This window comes from Castor canadensis, chromosome 9 (genome assembly GCF_047511655.1).
Source record: "Castor canadensis chromosome 9, mCasCan1.hap1v2, whole genome shotgun sequence".
Taxonomy (NCBI): domain Eukaryota; kingdom Metazoa; phylum Chordata; class Mammalia; order Rodentia; family Castoridae; genus Castor; species Castor canadensis.
In genome coordinates this window covers 103,041,364-103,059,957 of record NC_133394.1, presented here as the reverse complement: position 1 = coordinate 103,059,957, position 18,594 = coordinate 103,041,364, and the positions used below count along the sequence as shown (strand labels likewise).

The following is an 18,594-nucleotide window of genomic DNA, read 5'->3' as shown; positions in this document are numbered from 1 at the left end:
GTTCAATAATTATTCCCTATTAATTCCAAGATCTCCACATGGATCATAGACGTGTTTTTCATGTGGTTCTACAGTATTTAATAGTTTTTCTAACTGATAAATAGAGTTAGCAAAGAAAAATTTGCTTCACATATTTTTTTGTAATAATAGAAGTAATAAGAAAAGACAATCTGCAATGAAAATTTAACTGAGGTGTCAAATAAGCAAGGAAGCAAACAAAAAAGATCTGCCTCACCAAATGGTAAACAAATGAACTTAAAAACAAAACTTGAAAGGAACAAAATGGAGATTTGAGTTATAAAGAGGTATTGTGTGAAATTATATGATAGAATTATTTTTGCTACTTGTAGGTTTGATTCCAAAATGTATTTTTAATGAAGTAATTAAAACATTTTCTTTTCAGGTCTGTGTGTATATGTGTCTGCTAAGGCATCTGTTTGTTTAAAACTAAAAGGAGTATTTTCAGATGCATTACACTATAAGTCCTGACCTTCTAGTTCGTGGGGAAGTTTTCTCTAAATTGATCTCCATTAATTTAGTCAAAACTGTGGAGACAATAGACAGATAGGCCTAAAATACACAATTTGGTTGGGCATGGCACTTACCTGCTTGATTTGTGGTTACGTTTACAGACACATACTGCCGGGCACCTGGGCTCAAGTCAGACACTCCATTCACTGCCTCAATCTCAAAGGTGTAGTTTGTGTGCGCGAGCAGGTCCACCATCATGACAGAGGTGTTTTTCAGGCCGATTTGCTGGGGGAGGTACCTGACATGACCGCCACACTCCTCACACACACCTGCATGGAAGTTGCACTTCTTGCATGCAATATAATATGACACATCTTTCCTTCCACCAGTGTCAGCAGGCGGAATCCATTCCAGAAAGACACTAGTTTCATTTACATTTGAGATGGCATTCCGAGGAGCTGAGGGGGGTCCTGGTTTACAAAGTAAAGTGAGAAAAACATATTTTAAGATGATATTAATGAGGCATCCTTGACCAAATTCATCCCTGGTCTGGAGAAAAATGAGATTTATAATTGATCTTTTAAGTTTTAGTTGGTAATTATCTTTGAAAAATCTTGTTAACAGTTTTGTAGGGACAAAAATGGAATTTATACGCTATAGAAATGATTTGGCACAAATCATTTATAACTAAGCTAGTTATAAAACTAGCTTAGTTAAAAACAAATGTTAGATGTTTGGTATATATGTAAATAATTATGGAATAACTATAATTATGTCCATCATGTATGGACAATGAAATTTTATGTTTAAAAAGTGGTCAATTAATCACTAGGAATTAAACATGAAATATCTAGTAAGCAAATAAGCACAGATTAAAATGGGATTTTTCAGTGTGCCTCTTAACAAATTCTGTAGCAAGTTAAAAGGTAGCCTTATCTTACCTCTAAATACACTACATAGCTTCTTGATAAATCACCAACAGAATTTCACACCCTCTCTCCTAATGCAAGAAAGCACTGGTCAATATCATAATCTGTAGTATAACTCCTTTTACTTAATATTCTTTTTATATTATGGTTCTGTAAGCCAAGAATTTTACTTAATTGAAAGTCTGAAATTCATTTTATGTATACCTCTCAAAGGCATCACAATAGGAAGAGTGAGAAGGGATCAATTTTGAAGGATCAGTTTTCTATCATCTTCCATACATAGTGAGAAAAGAAATGTATTTAACTAAAATATTTTCACAGAATCATAACACCTTAGAATAGTACTAATGTAACTTTCCTAACTTTATGCTGCATTTTGTTGGCACTATACTTTTATCTGTACGTTAAAAGCTATTGGTGTAACTTAAAATACATCTAATATTAAGAATTATCTGATTTCATTCAGATGGAATATTTCCACTTAAATTTTAGTAATGAAATCCACACTTTGTATCAAGAGACTTCTCAAGTAAAAGGTAACAATATCTTATTTGAATATTATTTTAATCATTTCTGAACTTAATAATTATCATACTAAATAGAAATAAAATCACATGATATATTATCTAAACTTGATTTTTAGATACTTAGAATTAAAACCTCTGTCTGCTATAAATGTTACATGATGAGATGTCCTCAAAGAGAAAAGAAATTTATGTTTGTTTCAGACATAATCAGTATATCTCTCCCCCTCATGGAATAAAATGGAGTGTGGAGGTATCAGAATAGTCTATAAGCATGAATTAAACTACTTAAGTTTCTTTGGCCTAGTTATAATAATGGGTGCTGTTTGTTTTAAAAAATAAAAATCAACATTAATTTCTCCTTAACATTTATGAGGTAATTACTGCTAAGGAATACATTTAAAAGTGATAAGAAAGTTAACTAGTATTTAAAGATTTGGCTGTAAAAATACCATCTAAATGAAAGAACTGCATAACTAAAGAGCTGACATTTTTGTGGCTAAAATAATTCCCAACACAATTTTTTTTGTGGTTAAACCTTATGATTTTCCATGTGTTCAATCTCACATGCTTCAATGAAAGCAGTCACTTTTAAGTGACATTACTTAAGATGGAAATACAAGTATCATTCTGTACTATGAATTTTAACTTATTTAGTAGTAGAAGGTTATGGAGAAATTTTAATTTGAGGTCAAAATATTACAGGTTTAGTTTCTGAGAAAAAGATAAAATGTAGCCAAAATATGTTTAGTTTAGAAACATAAAGTTTCTAGGTTTTTCTCCTACAAACTGAAATATGCTTGCATTTAACATCTTTCCCACACATCTATAAAAGTGCTTCATTTTCTTTTCTTTTGACTCTGCTACTAACAGCTCCTCGACACTTGGAGAGACACATATGCCTCTAAGGTTAAGAGGAAACTCAAACTGAAGTGAAACTAAGGTAGAAGTAAAAGGCAGAAGCTCTGAATTGTGCAACTGAGAAATTCCAGTGCTCCACTAACAGATGTTCAGTGTGAACCAGTGTGGAGCTGGGGTGAGGATCCTTCATTTAAGTAGATTCATCAGAACCTCGGTTTTTACTTTTGTATGATTTTTGACATATAGGTGAATAAAATTCTGTTTTCCTTATCATATATATACATATATAAAATATGGAAATACATATATATATTCCAGAAAAAAATTATAAACAGTTGGTACTATAGATCTAAATCAAAGACAAAGCAAAGTTCACTATCTTTACATGAACATTGTTTAAGTCTTAAGTGGGTCATATTCAATAGTAGTTCTATAAATGCAACTAAAAGCAGACACACACATTCATAATAATCTTTTTTAAGAGAAATCCATACGAATTAAGTGTTCTTTTGAAGCACAAAATTATTAAGTCAAATACTCGTTTGGAGACTGGGAAAATTTAAAGCCTACCTGTGGGCTTTGGTCCTAAGAGTGCTCAGCAGTCCTTGCCACCAAAGCACAGCCTCTCTCTCCCTCACTTACAAACATAACAAATATACAGAGGAGACTCACATTTATGCTGAAAAAAGTGATAGATCATGGATGGACCACTTATAGAAAACTTACTAATGAAAATGTAAAAGATAATTCAACACATGGTTTTCCTTTCTTAATTCAGCATTCTTCTGTAGCAGCATTTTTCCTCAAAGCATCCATCAAATGCATCCTCCCCAAAGTATATACAAAAATGTAATTTGCTCTTTTGGGGAGGAATTGCTCATCACTAATAGTCATCTACCCCATAAAATCATCAGTTTTATGATAAAAATGAATAACTTTCAGTGATGTAAAGTTAATTATTATCAATGATTTGAAGAATTCTGAAATATATTTCACTGACTATGAAATTAAGACAGGATGAAACAGCTAAAATTTCAATTTGTAATTATTTGATAAGAAGGAATCTGCGCTATTTAAATACTAACACCTCATTTGTTAGTATTCCTATTTGTGAACATTGTTGAGAACAGCTATGACTTACTAGGGCCTAGCAGAACAAAACAAGGCAGGTTATAGATATTGAACATAATGAAGAGGGATGGATTTGATTTTGTCTTTATCTTCTGTTTTTGTGTCATATGCTTTTAAGGATTTTTTTTGTAGAAAAACTCTGATAGTATTGTTACCAAGCAAACAAGTACATAAATGTGTTACATTTCCAGGAATATATGGTAAAACTAGCAAAAGAAACATACTGAAAGCATTGATAGACATGGATTTATACACTATAAATTATAATATTTCACATCTATACTAATCATATGATCAGCAAATATGATTTTAATAATAAAGGCACTCCCTAGGAAGAAACATGGCAACTGCAAGAAAGCTTGCACTAAAATGTTTATATATGATTCAAATATGATTTGCCATCCATAGTGTTACAAGTTCTTGAAGATTTCCAATTCTTTTGTGTAAATGATCTTTGCAATGATGTTGCAGCTTAGTGGGAAAAGTTAGAACAAGGTGAAGGTGCCATGTAGTGCATATTATGAAATAAGAAAACTGGCTTAGAAAGAGAAAAAGAATAGGCTTGATGTGAAGAGGAAGGTAGATTTGCCCAAGTCATGTTTGGCTATCATGAACACTAATGTAAGCCACAAAATAAAAGGAAAACTTACACATCTGCACGTTAGATGCTAAATATGAAGTAAGGGAAAGGATGCTTCTAACAGTGAGTGATTAAAAAAAGACTCAAAGTTTTAAATGCTTATTTAAGGAGATTGAGATTTGCTGAAAACTATATTGAGATTAAACACTATGCCTGTTTTAGGGAAAATGGTAATAGAACAACAACAGGCTCTGTCATGCTATTTTTTCAAACTGGTGAAAGTTAACATCACCAAATATCCATGGATTTTCTTACTTGTGCATGCCATTGTGGGTGGATCAGACTCCCGCCTGAAATAATCCTTTTCACAGACACAAGAGGTTGAAGCTTCCTCATGGGTGTAACTGTGAGGTGGACATTTGCTGCAGCTCTGGCTGTGAGGTGAGGCTTTGAAGAACCCAGGTCTGCACACTGTCAAGAGAAACAAGACACTAAGCTTTTCCCTGGAACAGATGCAGTGTTTGTTTTGTGAATAATGTACTACTTTGACTAGAATACACAGATTACAGATAATACAGTCCTCGCATCAATTTCAAGAGTGTCCCATAAGCTTCTGGATCATAAATAGCAGAATATTCATTCAAGATCATCAAATACTTAAAGTATTCAAATTAAACATGGATGGATTATGCATATTTTAATGATTGTACGCTACAGGAGCTTATAAGAAATTATATTTATAAAAGAAAATATATGTTTAATACTGAAGTAGTGCTTTGAGTAGAATTTTTGTGTTGTAATTACATTGAAGAAATGCAAATTATCCCATATAATCCTAAAATGGCATGCCACACAAAGATGCTAAAAGTTTTAATTAATTAATTAATAGATGATAAAGTACTCTTAGATTAGGAGAATGCATAAATTAGCTGGCATATAATCTTTAGTATCTTGATTTCAGGAGGTATTAGATTTTTGTCATTTGTTTCACCTTTTTTCTTTTTTTTTTCATTTCTTGCAGTACTGGGGTTTGAAACCAGGACCTCAAGCTTACTAGGCAGGTGCTGTACTATGACTTGAGCCACTCTACCAGTCTCTTTAGTGTTGAGTATCTTTGAGATAGGGTCTTCCTTTTTTTAGGGGGGAGGAACTCTGGGCTGGCCTCAAACCTCAATCCTACTGATTTCTGCCTCCCAAGTAGCTAGGATTACAGGCGTGAGCCACTAGCATCCAGTTTCAACTTTCATTCAATTTAATTTTTTTCTTTGAGATTTTTACTAATAACATTTATTCTTATATCAAAGATACTAGCATACTGTATATTTGTAATGAATAGAAAAAATAGAAATTATGTCTTATTCAAGAATTTTGCATTCAGAGTACTTATTCCAGTGTTAGATTGCAATAGGTACTCAGGAAGTATGATGAAATGTAAGAATGAATGAATGAAGCAGTGAAAACTGCTCTTGAATTATTTAGAGTCACATAAAGAAAGCGTTTGCTGATATGTTTGTGAACTTTTCTAAATTGATGACCAAGAAAAGTAAGTGCCCCTAAAATGAATCTTTTTATTCATGAATCCCATGGAGGCTCATATCCTTCTTTGATTTCAGAGGAAGATAAAGCCAAACTTCAATATTCTTATAGCTCATTCTGAGCCAATGGAGCCACCAAACTGATGGTATTAATAGCTTTTAGGGATAATTTTTACATAAAGCTAATCAAGTATGTTTTTCTATTTTAAAAAATTCACTACATACACTGAAAAGTATTTATTCAAGCATCATTGCACATTTGCTGAAGCTCAAGTTGAACTTGTATTTCAATAGAAATTTCTGAAAGACATAATGAATCAGGGATAATTTTCATATGCTATAAATGATCTCAGGCTTTAGTAATCCATGCTAAGACTTTCTGTCATTGCCAAGAATAATCAGGAACTGGCAAAAAATAAGAAGGTACTTTTTTCAGTAGATCTAATTATGGTGATAGTAAAGACTTAATGCTCTTATAAATTCAGACAGAATATGAAGGTATTTGAAAGATAAGGGAGCTTTTGATAATATTAAGGACATTCATGTAGTTAAATGATTAGGAGGAGATTTAAAATATCATTTTTCTTACAATAGGATTTCTTCACCAGCCAATACCATACTTAGTAAAGATACCCTATTTTTCTTCTTTTATCCTTTCAGTATGATCATTCTCACTTTAAATTCTATTTGCTTTCAAAGGCAGGGAGTGTCAAGCCACACATTCTCCATATTTGGAATTCACTTATCATTGATGAAAAAGTCTTTTATTTTTAACAAGTGTCATTCAACTTAAAAACTTCTTTGATATCATATATAAAACTATTGTTCCACCCCGGTGGAACTTTGAAAATAAGAAATAATATTGATGGAAGTATAGACAAATGTATCTTTCTTTTCAGTAATCAAAATTCTCTGAACAGGTGAGATGGGCTAGAAACTCTACTTGGTAATGGATTACAGATGTGAACAAGACAGACCATCTCTTTAGGAGTCTTAAAGTTACTGCATGGATTATCACAAATATGATTATGCTAGGACAGAGAGAGATGGGAGACTACCAAGTTAAAGGAGAATATTAAAGACTCTCCACATGATGGGGAATATAGTTGATAACATGAAAAATATGGAAAATTATCTAATTCACCAGGAGTCTGGCAGTTCCTTAGATAATAATCATTTCAAAGGGCCACATGAGAGGTTTAGTACTGGCATTTGAACTCAGGTCCTACACCTTGAGCCACTTCTCTAGTCCTTTTGTGAGATGGGTTTTTTTTTTTTTTGAGATAGGGTCACATGAAGTATTGCCCAGGGTTGGGTGTGAACTGTATTCCTCCTTATCTCTTCCTCTTGAGTAGCTAGGGTTTAATTATTATTACTGGGAAAATGTTCTCCATAATCTGATTAGAAATTACTTGAAGGTCTTCAAAATTTCCAAAAAAAAAAAAAATCTAATCTGAATTAATTGTGCATACTATTTTCAATTAAGTTTCTTTTAATTCTCTAATACTCTTTACTTTGAAGAGAGATGTCCCTTGAGATACCTAAATGCATTCACTTCATAATTCAAAGCCAACACTCCAGGAATCTAGATAATGAGGAAAAATTTTTAAATAGTATGGAAATAATTAGTGACTCAATAAACTTAGAACACCATAATTCATTTCATGAAAATTAATGGGGAGAACATATAGAGAGGATGGGCAGGCTATTGCTGTCTAGAGTGTTTAAGATCTAATTAACCTGGAAAATGTTATCGAATTTATCTAAATATGCTTTATTGAGAATGACAGAAAAACATTATGAACAAGATTTTTACTATATCCCTACTATTTGTGAATTATCAGAGGAAATAAACTGAGGCAAATTTGTTTTTCCAATAGATTTTTTCAAAATTGTGCAACTAGAACATAGTTCAGCACAAATTTAAAAGATATATTTGTGAAGAACAACAGTGTAATGCAACATGCTACAATGGAATTAGAACAAAAAAAAGCATTTTTAGAAATTATAAGTGATGTTACTATCTACACCAAAATTTAGCAATGATTTATATTTATTCTCTTCTTTAAAACATCTTCTTAGTAGAAAAATAGGTAATTTGTTATAACACTGATACAATTAACATAAGTTAAAACTAGGAACTCTAAAATTTGGCAAAACATCTTGAATAACTGAAAACAGAAAGAGGAGTAAGATCCTATTTAAAAGTTGATTCGCTATGCAAAGGCGTTTTAATTTTATGTAGTCCCATTTGTCAGTTGCTAAGCCATTTGAGCTCTACTGAAGAAGTCACTGCCTATGCCTAATGATTCCAGTGTATTCCCAGCTCTTTCCTGTACTAGCTTCAAAGTTTCAGGTCTTATATTAAGGTCTTTAATCCACCTTGAGTTGATACTTGTACAGGGTGACAAACAAGGATCTAGTTTCAGTTTTCTACAGGCAGATATCCAGTTTTCCCAGCAGCATTTGCTAAAGAGGCTGTCTTTTCTCCATTGTATGTTTTTGGAGCTTTTGTCAAAAATCAGGTGGGCATGGCTGGATGGATTCTTCTAATCTGTTCTCTTCTATTCTGGTCTTCATGTCTGTTTTTGTGCCAGTACCATGCTGTTTTTATTGATGTGGCTCTGCAGTATAATTTGAAGTCAGGTGTTGTGGTATCTCCAGCATTGGTCTTTTTGCTTAGTATAGCCTTGGCTATTTGTAGTCTTTTGTGCTTCCCAATGAACTTTAGGGTTGATTTTTTCAATCTCCATGATGAATGTCATTGAGATTTTGATGGAATCACATTGAACATGTAGATTGCTTTTGATAGTATAGTCATTTTTACTATGTTGATTTTACCAATCCATGAGCATGGGAGATCATTCCATCTTCTGTGGTTTTCTTCAATTTTTTCTTCAATAGTTTATAGTTTACTTGTAGAGCTCTTTCATATCCTTCATTAAGTTTATTCCTAGGTGTTTGCTTTTGTATCCTGCAACTTTTGCTGAAGCTCTTTATGATGTCTAGGAGGTTTTGGGTGGAGTTTTTCAGATCTTTTACGTATAAGATCATGCTGTCTGCAAATAGGGATAGTTTGACTACTTTCTTTCCAATTGGTATTTCTTGTTGCTCTAGCTACAGTGTCCAAGATTATGTTGGATAAAAGTGGAAAGAATGGATACCCTTGTCTTATTGTTTACTTTAGAGGGAATGTTTTCAGTTTTTCCTTTGTAAATTCTACATAAGTAAGGTTGCATCAGTTTTTAAAAGTATTGGATGAATGCAGTTCTCAGTGAATCTGTACTTTAGAAAATGAGGAACTAAAAAATTAAGTTAAATCAAATAACATGATCTTTTAATTTTAAATGATAAAGTTTCCTTTACTCTCTTTTACTATGCTTTCAAACTGAGGAAAGCATTAAAGTAAAAAAACAAATTCCAGGAAATATTGATATAATAAAAGATGGAGAAAATTTACTCTTAGATAATTTTATAATACCATAAACTTAGCACTATGACATGCAAATTCTTTCGACATATTTTCATCACTTAATTGCCCATCTAAATTTATAATTCTTTTATGTCTTCACAAGCATAATTCATGCTTATAATCATTTTGCAAATTTAGATAAAAAATAGAAAACTGTATCTTCCAGAATGAACTCACTATGGCAAATTGTGTGAAAGAGGAAATGTGTGGATGAATGCTGTTTCAAACCCTGACAAAAGTTACTTATTGTTAGTAAAATATATGTTATTTTCTCTAAGTTAAATGGTACCCATTGTCTTATTGCAAGATAATTTTGTTTACAAGTTGATTAAATTTCATGATATCTAGGCCTTTTCATTTTGTTCTTAATTGCATATATTGAAAAATATATCCTACTCATAAAATATCAAGAAATAATTGTGTCAATCTCTAGTGTTTTCCTCATTGTGAGATGTTTAATCATTGTTCTTTTGTGTACAACTTTGGTGCTGATGTGAATGTTTATTGCCTTCACAGGTGGGATGCGCAATTTAAGTATTAAGCTGGATAACTTGTCCCATAATTGAAAGAAAAGTTTAAAAGCCTATGTGTTTGTTTGAAGCATCCATTATTTCTAAAGTCAGGTATTGAAATCTAGTTTCGTTAACTCATATTTTCATTGTCATAAACAAGTCTAATTCTGAATTATGAAGTGAGTGTGTCCTGGTTAATATGATCAAACTTCCCTGTAAGGATAAAAAATCCAACACAATATTTGTTATGGAGGATACGCATAGTCTGCCCAGAGGCTTAGCCTTCAGAGTTAAGGTAAAAATAGTGTTTTCTATTTCAAGTAGTTCTCTTTGGATCATTGAACACTGTCTTGTTTCATTACTTCAAAAAACAATCCTGCCACTCACTCCCATGACTCATGCCTATAATCCTAGCTACTTGTAGGCTAAAATAGGGAGGATCACAGTTTGAAGTCAGTCCAGGGCAAATAGTTCTCAATACCCCATCTCCAAAATGACCAAAGAAAAATAGATTGGAGGTGTGTCTAGAGTGATAAAGTATCTGCTTTAAAAGGGTGAAGCCCTGAGTTCAAATCCCAGTCCCACCAAAAAACAAAACAAATCAATCTGCCTATGTAACAAAATTGTAATATCTCCTTTGTTAAGATGAAAATGTACAGAGTAAATATTTACTGTTTTGAAATGCAGAATAAACTTCTATGCATATTATAATGCATCAGTGATTACATTTTCTCCTTAAGAACCAAACAATGACTAAAACCAAAGGAAAACTTATTCTTAGTCAAGTTGAGAATTAGTGCCTAGATTTTTAATTTATCCTTAATTAAATTGACATGAAATTACTTAAAAGGTGTAGAAATAAATACAGATAAACCAAAAATGAATGTGAAAAACTTGCTTTCTGTTTTGTCTTGAGAAAGTCTACTTGTATATAGGATATAGTATGTATGTATTCATGAATATAAATAAAATATAAAAAGAATAGAGAATGCCTAGAACACATACTTATTCTAAATCAGTTTTCTTCAAATTGTAAACTGAGTATTAGAATGAATAAAGCCATTTTGCAAATGTTCAATCCATATCTATGAAATTGTACTCTTTTGAATTGAAAATCTGTAAATTAGAAAAGCAACTGGCTAATGTACTTCATCTGGTAAAAAGCATCATCTATTTGTTCCTAATTTTTAGCATGCAAGTGTCCTGCTGGGTCTCAAATTAAACAATTTCAGATGTCAATATTTAGAGGCTTAATTCTTTATTCCCAGATGGGACGTTCATATAAAAATAATATGGTAAAAAATGTTTTGATAACCACCTTATTTCTTAAAGCTTCACTTAGGCAAATTCTAGACTATATTCTATAACAGTCTATTTTACTTTATTTGTATTTGTCTGTTTGGTTAGCTTATTTTTTCTTCTTTCTTTAATAAGGTCAGTGCTTCAGAATTGTTCAGTCATTATTAGACTTTATTTTTATATCCTAGGTATCTGGAAATCTCAATTTAAAACCCAGAATGGGTCTTGGCCTTTTTTTCAGAAGCCAGAACAGGAAGACAAAGAAAGCCAGAAAAGTAATAACTCTAAAATGCTGATCTCAGAGATGATTAGAAAGCAGGTCCCTGGTTTTGTAATACAGAAACCTAGAGTTTAAGGTTATATTCTTAACCCAAATTAGATTATGTTTTAAAGCATGTTCCCTTTCCATTGTTGTTTTATGATTAACATTCTCCCACCATTTTTTTCAGAACACTACCTCTTTTGTGAGCACATGACAAAGAGGTAATAACAACAGTAGCCAAACTAATAAAACAAAATGATACTTATTCAGCAGATCTACTAGCGATGGCCCTTGAGTTAAACTCTATTCAGATTCAGATCATTTCATTATCATAATAACACATGAAGTCAATAGTACTAATATTGCTACCTTATAGGTAGGAGGCTAAGCAACATATCCAAATTCTAAAAACTAGGAAGTGGAGAATCTGGACATTCACTGCAGATGGATTTTGTAACCCAACGAAGCTTTCTCATCAAATTTCTGCTTCCAATTACCCATTCTTGAGGACTGAGCATTATGGAGAACACTGCAAGTATATCCTGTGAAATCTCACATGGTTTGAACTCCTATTTGCCGTTTCTCATAACTATAGTCTCCCCCTTGTCTGTTAATGACTCTTTCACATTCCATGGAACCACACACTATCTTCTTTTTCTCTAGAGGATCATAGATCATGGATGTTGAGGTTACATAGACTTGAATTCAAATCCTAATATCATTGCATTTTATCCAGAGATGAAATTTCTCTATTTGTAACTTCAAGTACCTTTCTTATGGATTATTTGTAAAGTTTAATTAGAAAATATATCCCTTACATAATATGTGAAATGCATGAAAAGGCTAAATAGTCAATAAAGCTTAGCATTTTAATACTATTAATAATTACTATGATTAACATGACTCGATGTTTGTTCACTTCAATTCAAAACAGATTTATATCACACTCATAGAATTATGAACTAGAAATGACCTTGGAGATGACTGTCACATGCCTGAAATAATCCATACACTCACTACAGTTGTATATAATGCTCAGCGGGAATTCCTCACATATACCTTTGTCCTACCATTGAAGGAACCAGCCTGACACTTAATTGGGAACACAAGACAAGGTTTCATAAACATAGACTAAAATATCAATTAAGAAAGGAATTTTGGGACTTTGAATTTTTTAATCAAGACACAAATAAAATAACACACCTAAGGTCAGATAGAAATACAAGATTAGAATTTTGTCCCAATTCTATTATTGTGCTCAGTCAAATACATTATTAAAATATTGTCAAAAGGATAACTCTAAAGACTAAAATAAGTCTCATAGAATTGCTTGGCATTAAAAGCAGGTTTTGGCAGATTTTCTCTCTTTGACTTTTACTCTTAGATCAAATGTTTCTCAATAGACTTTCTTGATATCTTACATTCCAGATTCAGATATCCAACATACTATGGCATATCTGAAAACAAATCTAGAATTGTTATAAACAAATTTAAAATATTCATAAGAATTTAAACTTTAGGAGATTATTAAAGATAAAAATTACCTTTTTGGTATCATCTGCCAAAAACTTTTATAAGACTAAAATTGACCTATGTTTCCCTTTCTCAAACATAAGTAACCAAAAAAAGTTACCATACTTTTAGTCTTTGTGTGCTTCAGAAGGTTGTACATTTTTTAGTCTAATATTACGATTTTAGGAAAACATTTTATTCTAGGAAATAATGTCAAACTATTCATCTAAATAATACAAAACGTGTACCCAAATTAATAGGTAATAGACATGAAGGAAAGCTGTGTAGGTATAGAACCTCAAATTTTACATGTTTCTCTCTTCTTTTTTACATTTTTATAATGAACCTCCTATACTGACTTAGATTTTACTGAATCAAAGTTATCACATTGATTTTAAAGGAAAAGCTTTTGTCATTGATTAAATGTTTTGTCTTCTCAAGACTGATATGCTGAAGCCCAAACCTAAAATGTATTGATATTTGGAGATGGGGCCCTACGGAGGTAATTATGGTTAGTTGAGGTCAGTAGCATGAGGGGAATAGCAGGTGGCGGGTGAGTAGGATAGAAAAAAGGCCATGTGAAGACACAACAATAAACAAATAAGACAGTTCACACCATGAATTGAACTGACCTATAACTTGATTTGGTCTTCCCAGCTTCCAGAAGTGTGAGAAATTTTTAGTGTTTAAACCACCTGTCCATATTTATGACAGCTTTGCTTGATTAATGCAGCATCAAAGAAACACAGGGTGTGGTAGAGTGGGGAGGGCAAGGGTTGCATGTATTTGTTTGGGATTGTACATTGTCATAAGAAATACAATTTTAATCAGTAAGTTCTTCCTATCACAATGTTTACACAACATTGTAAAAAATATTGTAGAAATAACCTTCTTGTTAAATGTATGTTAAGTATGAAATGTACATGAATTTCTTCATTCTTGAGCATCTTGAATCATCTGATGTGAGGAACCCCCAACTCTAAGTTTCCATTTGTTTTACTCTTCAATTTTTCCTTGCTACAATGCCTCCACTTGACTGAGAGCACATCAGTTTTGTTGAAGAGAAGACATAAGCGATAATAAGAAAGACACAGCATTTTTGCTACTTTGAGATAAGGATAGTTATACAGAGAGATTCCTAGCATTGCTTCCATGCACATGTGAATTACAACCTGAATTGGTTCATCTCTTCCTGACCTCTTCACTACTTCCTAGTCTCCTTCCCATAGTGGCCTCTGTCAGTTTAATATTACTGTATTTGCTCCTCTACAGTGGGCACATCAAACCCTTCCGAATTTTGGATTTCCTACTTTTCCCTATTCCTCATGTACGTGTTCTCCCCTTAGCGTGTGACCCATGTCCAATAATATTCCTGCATGTGTTTTAGGTCTAAAATCCACATATGAAGGAAAACATATGATTTTTGGGCTTCTGAGCCTGGCTAACTTCACTTAAGATGATGTTCTCAGCTCCATCCATTTACTTGCGAATGACAAAATTTCATTCTTCTTTGTGGCTGAGTAAAATTCCATTGTGTATAAACACCACATTTTCTTAATCCATTCCTTGGTAGTGGCCAGCAATCTTAACATATAGATTTGTCAAACAAGTTTTGCATTCAGATGAACTCAGCTGTTCTATCTCTTAAGAGCACAAAGTTTAGTTAAGAACTAAATATTGCCTTTAGTATTTGACCATGGGAACAAATATCAAATAGTTTTTAACTATAAAATGCCTATTGGAAATTTTACAATAATTTTAAAGTATCATGTTTCTACCTTGCAATCATGGTACAGGTTGAACCTTCCTAATGTGAAAATCCAAACTCAAAAATGTTCTAATATCCCAAACTTTGAGCACCAGCATGATGCATTATGTGGAAAATTTCACACATGTAACCTTCTTTCAAACACAACATTGTAAAAAATATTGTAGAAATAACCTTCATGTTAAATGTATAAGTTAAGTATGAAATATACATGAACTTCATTTTTAGACTTTAGTCTCATCTCCAAAATATCTCAAGTATATGTAAGTAGTTCAAAATCTGAACTATTCTGGTCCCAAGCCAAAAATATCCTTTAAATAAATGATACAATGCATGTGCTAAAAATGAGAATTCATTAGTAATAATCTTGAGTAGAACTGGTTTTAATAAAAATACAAAACTTAATAGTATAAAGTATCATAGCAATGCCATATTACCCCATGTGAAAGGCAGACATTAAAATGATTTGAAGCCAAGCATGGTGGTGCATTCCTCTAATCCTAGCACTTCGGAGGTAGGGTGAAAGGATCACAATTTTGAGGAAGCATGGGCTACATGGTAAAAATCCTGTGTCAAAAATCAAAACACTAATAATGATAAAATGACAATAACAAGTAATCTGAGAACTTCATTGTAAAAGCATTAATGTCTGATTTATATGAAGACTTTTGAAAGGAATTTAATTTTTAAAACAAAAAATGATGTATTTTTGAGTTATCTTCATAAGAAACCTTTGAGCTGTCAATACAGTACTTTCAAGAACTCTTCTCAAGCAAAGGTTATGCACGTCTGACGTCTCCGTGGTCAGGGGGCAGAGGTAGAAGGACTGAAATTTTGGGGCAAGCCAGGATGAAACCCTATCTCCAGTAAACAAATAAACAAATATTTAAACCAAAGCAAAACAAATAGCAGAGGTTAACATACCATCCAAATTAAAAGTAAATAAGCCAGGTATGATAATTCACACCTATATTTGCAGAGGGCAGAGCAGGATCATAACTTTGAGTCCAAAGTTAGACCCTATGGGAATGAAATAATTTTTGAAGGATTGGAACTGTAACTCAAGTAGTAAGAGTGCTTGGTTAGCATGTTTGGGGTCCTAGGTTCAATCTCCAGCATTATAAAAACAATAAAAAATAAATAATAGGAGTTTTTTTGTAATGTAGCTGTGTTGATCATTTTTTTATCTATTAGAGATATTTGTACAATAATGGTAAGATTTCATGAATGAAACTGGATAAAATGAATTTTGTGTAACAATAACTTCTAAAAATGTCAACTTTTCCTATAATTGTGAGCATGTCTATGCAGTTCTCAATACAACACGCAGAATCATAGTATGTGTCCACTCTTTGTCCCCATTTCTACAGAAATTTATAGTCTTATAACACAGTGAAAGAGGTAACTTAATTACTAATGCTATCAGAAAAAGTATATGAATCTTATCTGACACTGAAAATTTGGGACACTTTTTCAATTTGTATAGATTTTATTCAGTATCTCAGACTAGTACTTGGGTTTTGGATAATAACTATTATATAAATAATTATTTCCACAAGACTATTTATTTCCCAACTCTTGATAAAAACACATAGCATAGGGTTCCTGTGCATATGTATGCTTGGTGAAATACACAATTAGAGACATGAAAACGTGAGAATTAGTTTTCAAAAATTTAAAGATTATTGATGCTATGTGGCAGACATAACTAGTTAAAGGTAAGCGTAAAGGTTAAAAGGCAAAATTGATAGGTGCTGTAAGAGGGATTTCTCCTTCAATGATGGGAGGTGCCTGGCATGTGTTTAAATCTAAGGGGAAAATGATCACTTAGAAATGAAGAGTGGACACATGGAGTAAAATGCTATAAATCTGTCATGAAAAGTAGTTATTATTGAAAATAGTGAACATATCACTAAGCATGACATTGCTAGTGACAAATGAACATGTAAAAAATAAGAATGAAGAAATAAATATGTCAGGAACAATATTTATTTTAATGAACATTTTAATTACAAAGGCTACGGTGTTATGTATTGATCTTTCAATGAATTATTAAACATCAACCAAAACCTCCTGAACATGAAAAAAAATAAATGAATCTAACTTTTTCAAAATCTAAGCTGTGTACAAGCATTAAAAATTAATTAACTGGCAAAATCAGGAAAAAAACAAAATTCAAAATTAAAATATATGCTGGTTTATAGGAAAAGAAAGTATTTAGTCCTATGATTAAGAATGTCATGAATATTTGGCTCTGAGCCTATAGAGAAACCAGAAATTTCAAATTATTATGTGGTTTAGACAACTGAGTAATTTGCAGTTAGGAAATATGACATTTGGGAGAAATTATTTTGATGATGTATGTCATATGTGTTTTCTCTGCCCACATTTTAGGGCCCTAGTTGAAAGCAGTAGGTGTTGTATATGTGGTTCTAACAAGTAACTAAATATTCTACATAAACTTTCATTTATGTAAGCATACAAATAGTAGGATTGTATTATTTTTTATATATCATTTCTCAGCTCTACTGAGTGTCTAAAAATAAAAATAGAATGACTCCTATTCCCAATAAATTGTATCTTATCGTGAATCATTTTTTAAAAAAGTTCTACACACTTCTAAATTTCTCACATTATTTTGTATTTTAAAATAATACAGTACAGTATTACCTGAGGTTCTACTGTTCTTTTATTGATCCAAATATTCAAGGTCAATGCCTGCCATTTATTGAGTGCCTATTGCATCCAGTCTAGTCACGGTGTTCAACATATAGCGTCATACTTTACCTTCCATTCCATTCTCTCCCTTTGAATTGTCTTCTCCATGTAACTGCACATTTTATTTTATGTTTGCACCCCAAATTCCATAGCAAAGAACCCCTATATGCTTCAGTATAACTATACATTTCTTTAAAAAAATCCTATCTCCCTCATTTTCACAATTTCAGAGAATCTATTGTTTTGGTTTTTGATCAATTTCAAATGATCAGCAATATCTCCTTCATCCTCAATCTTTTTTTTTTAATACTTCCTTTGTCTTCACTACCTGACAAGTTCACAGTTTTCTCCAGATGACACCAACTGTCAAGTAGTAGTTGTTCTCTTTCCCACATATCCTCCTACCAATGAACTTCTCTAGAGGACACACATTTCCCCTCCTCTCATTGCATGTTCCAGACCACTCTTTCAGTGACAAATTCTGTTTTCTAGAATGTGAACTACAGATTGCTCTTCTTACAACAATGTGATGTTGACATCCTTTTAGTCAATGAGTGGAATCAATTAAGTCTGTGCAGAGTGGTGAATGACAGTATGAAACTTCCACACTAGGCATAAAAGATTCTGCCTAAGTTTCTTGTGATGTTTGTTTTAAAAAGCCAGTCATCATTCTGAAAAAAATAAAATGTCCACATGGAAAAGCTACATGTAGGTGACCAAATTCACAGCCAAGCTAAGTCCCAATCAACAGCCAGAATCAACCACCAGCCAAGCAAATGAAAGATCAGATATTGCACTCCAGACTTTCAGTTGCCTCAGCTGATAACATGTGGAAGAGTAATGGGTTGTCCACATTACGCCCTGTGAAACTTGCAGATTTGTGAGTAAAATGATGAACTACACTCTAAAATTCATCATTAAATCACATGTCATCAAACCATGCAACCAATTTGATTCCTTGAGACTCTTTTTCACTTCTTGAATATTTCAATTTTTGGCACATTACTGTCATTTTCAACA

The 18,594-nt window shown here is 32.4% G+C and overlaps 1 protein-coding gene across 14 annotated transcripts in view; it reads right to left on the bottom strand.

Annotated features, from left to right (window-relative positions):
* The window catches only part of Epha5 (EPH receptor A5), a 356,875-nt gene that overhangs the window by 168,477 nt on the left and 169,804 nt on the right, over positions 1-18,594 (bottom strand). For 6 of the 14 annotated variants that reach the window (XM_074042101.1, XM_074042104.1, XM_074042100.1 and 3 more), the window contains 2 exons: positions 4,812-4,967; positions 606-941 (listed from right to left, as the gene is read on the bottom strand). The exons of 4 other annotated variants lie outside the window; for them this stretch is intronic. In XM_074042101.1, coding sequence (XP_073898202.1) covers positions 606-941; positions 4,812-4,967 — 492 coding nt within the window. The remainder of the gene's footprint in view (positions 1-605; positions 942-4,811; positions 4,968-18,594) is intronic. 4 more of the 14 variants (XM_074042107.1, XM_074042108.1, XM_074042109.1 and 1 more) reach the window with 1 other exon arrangement.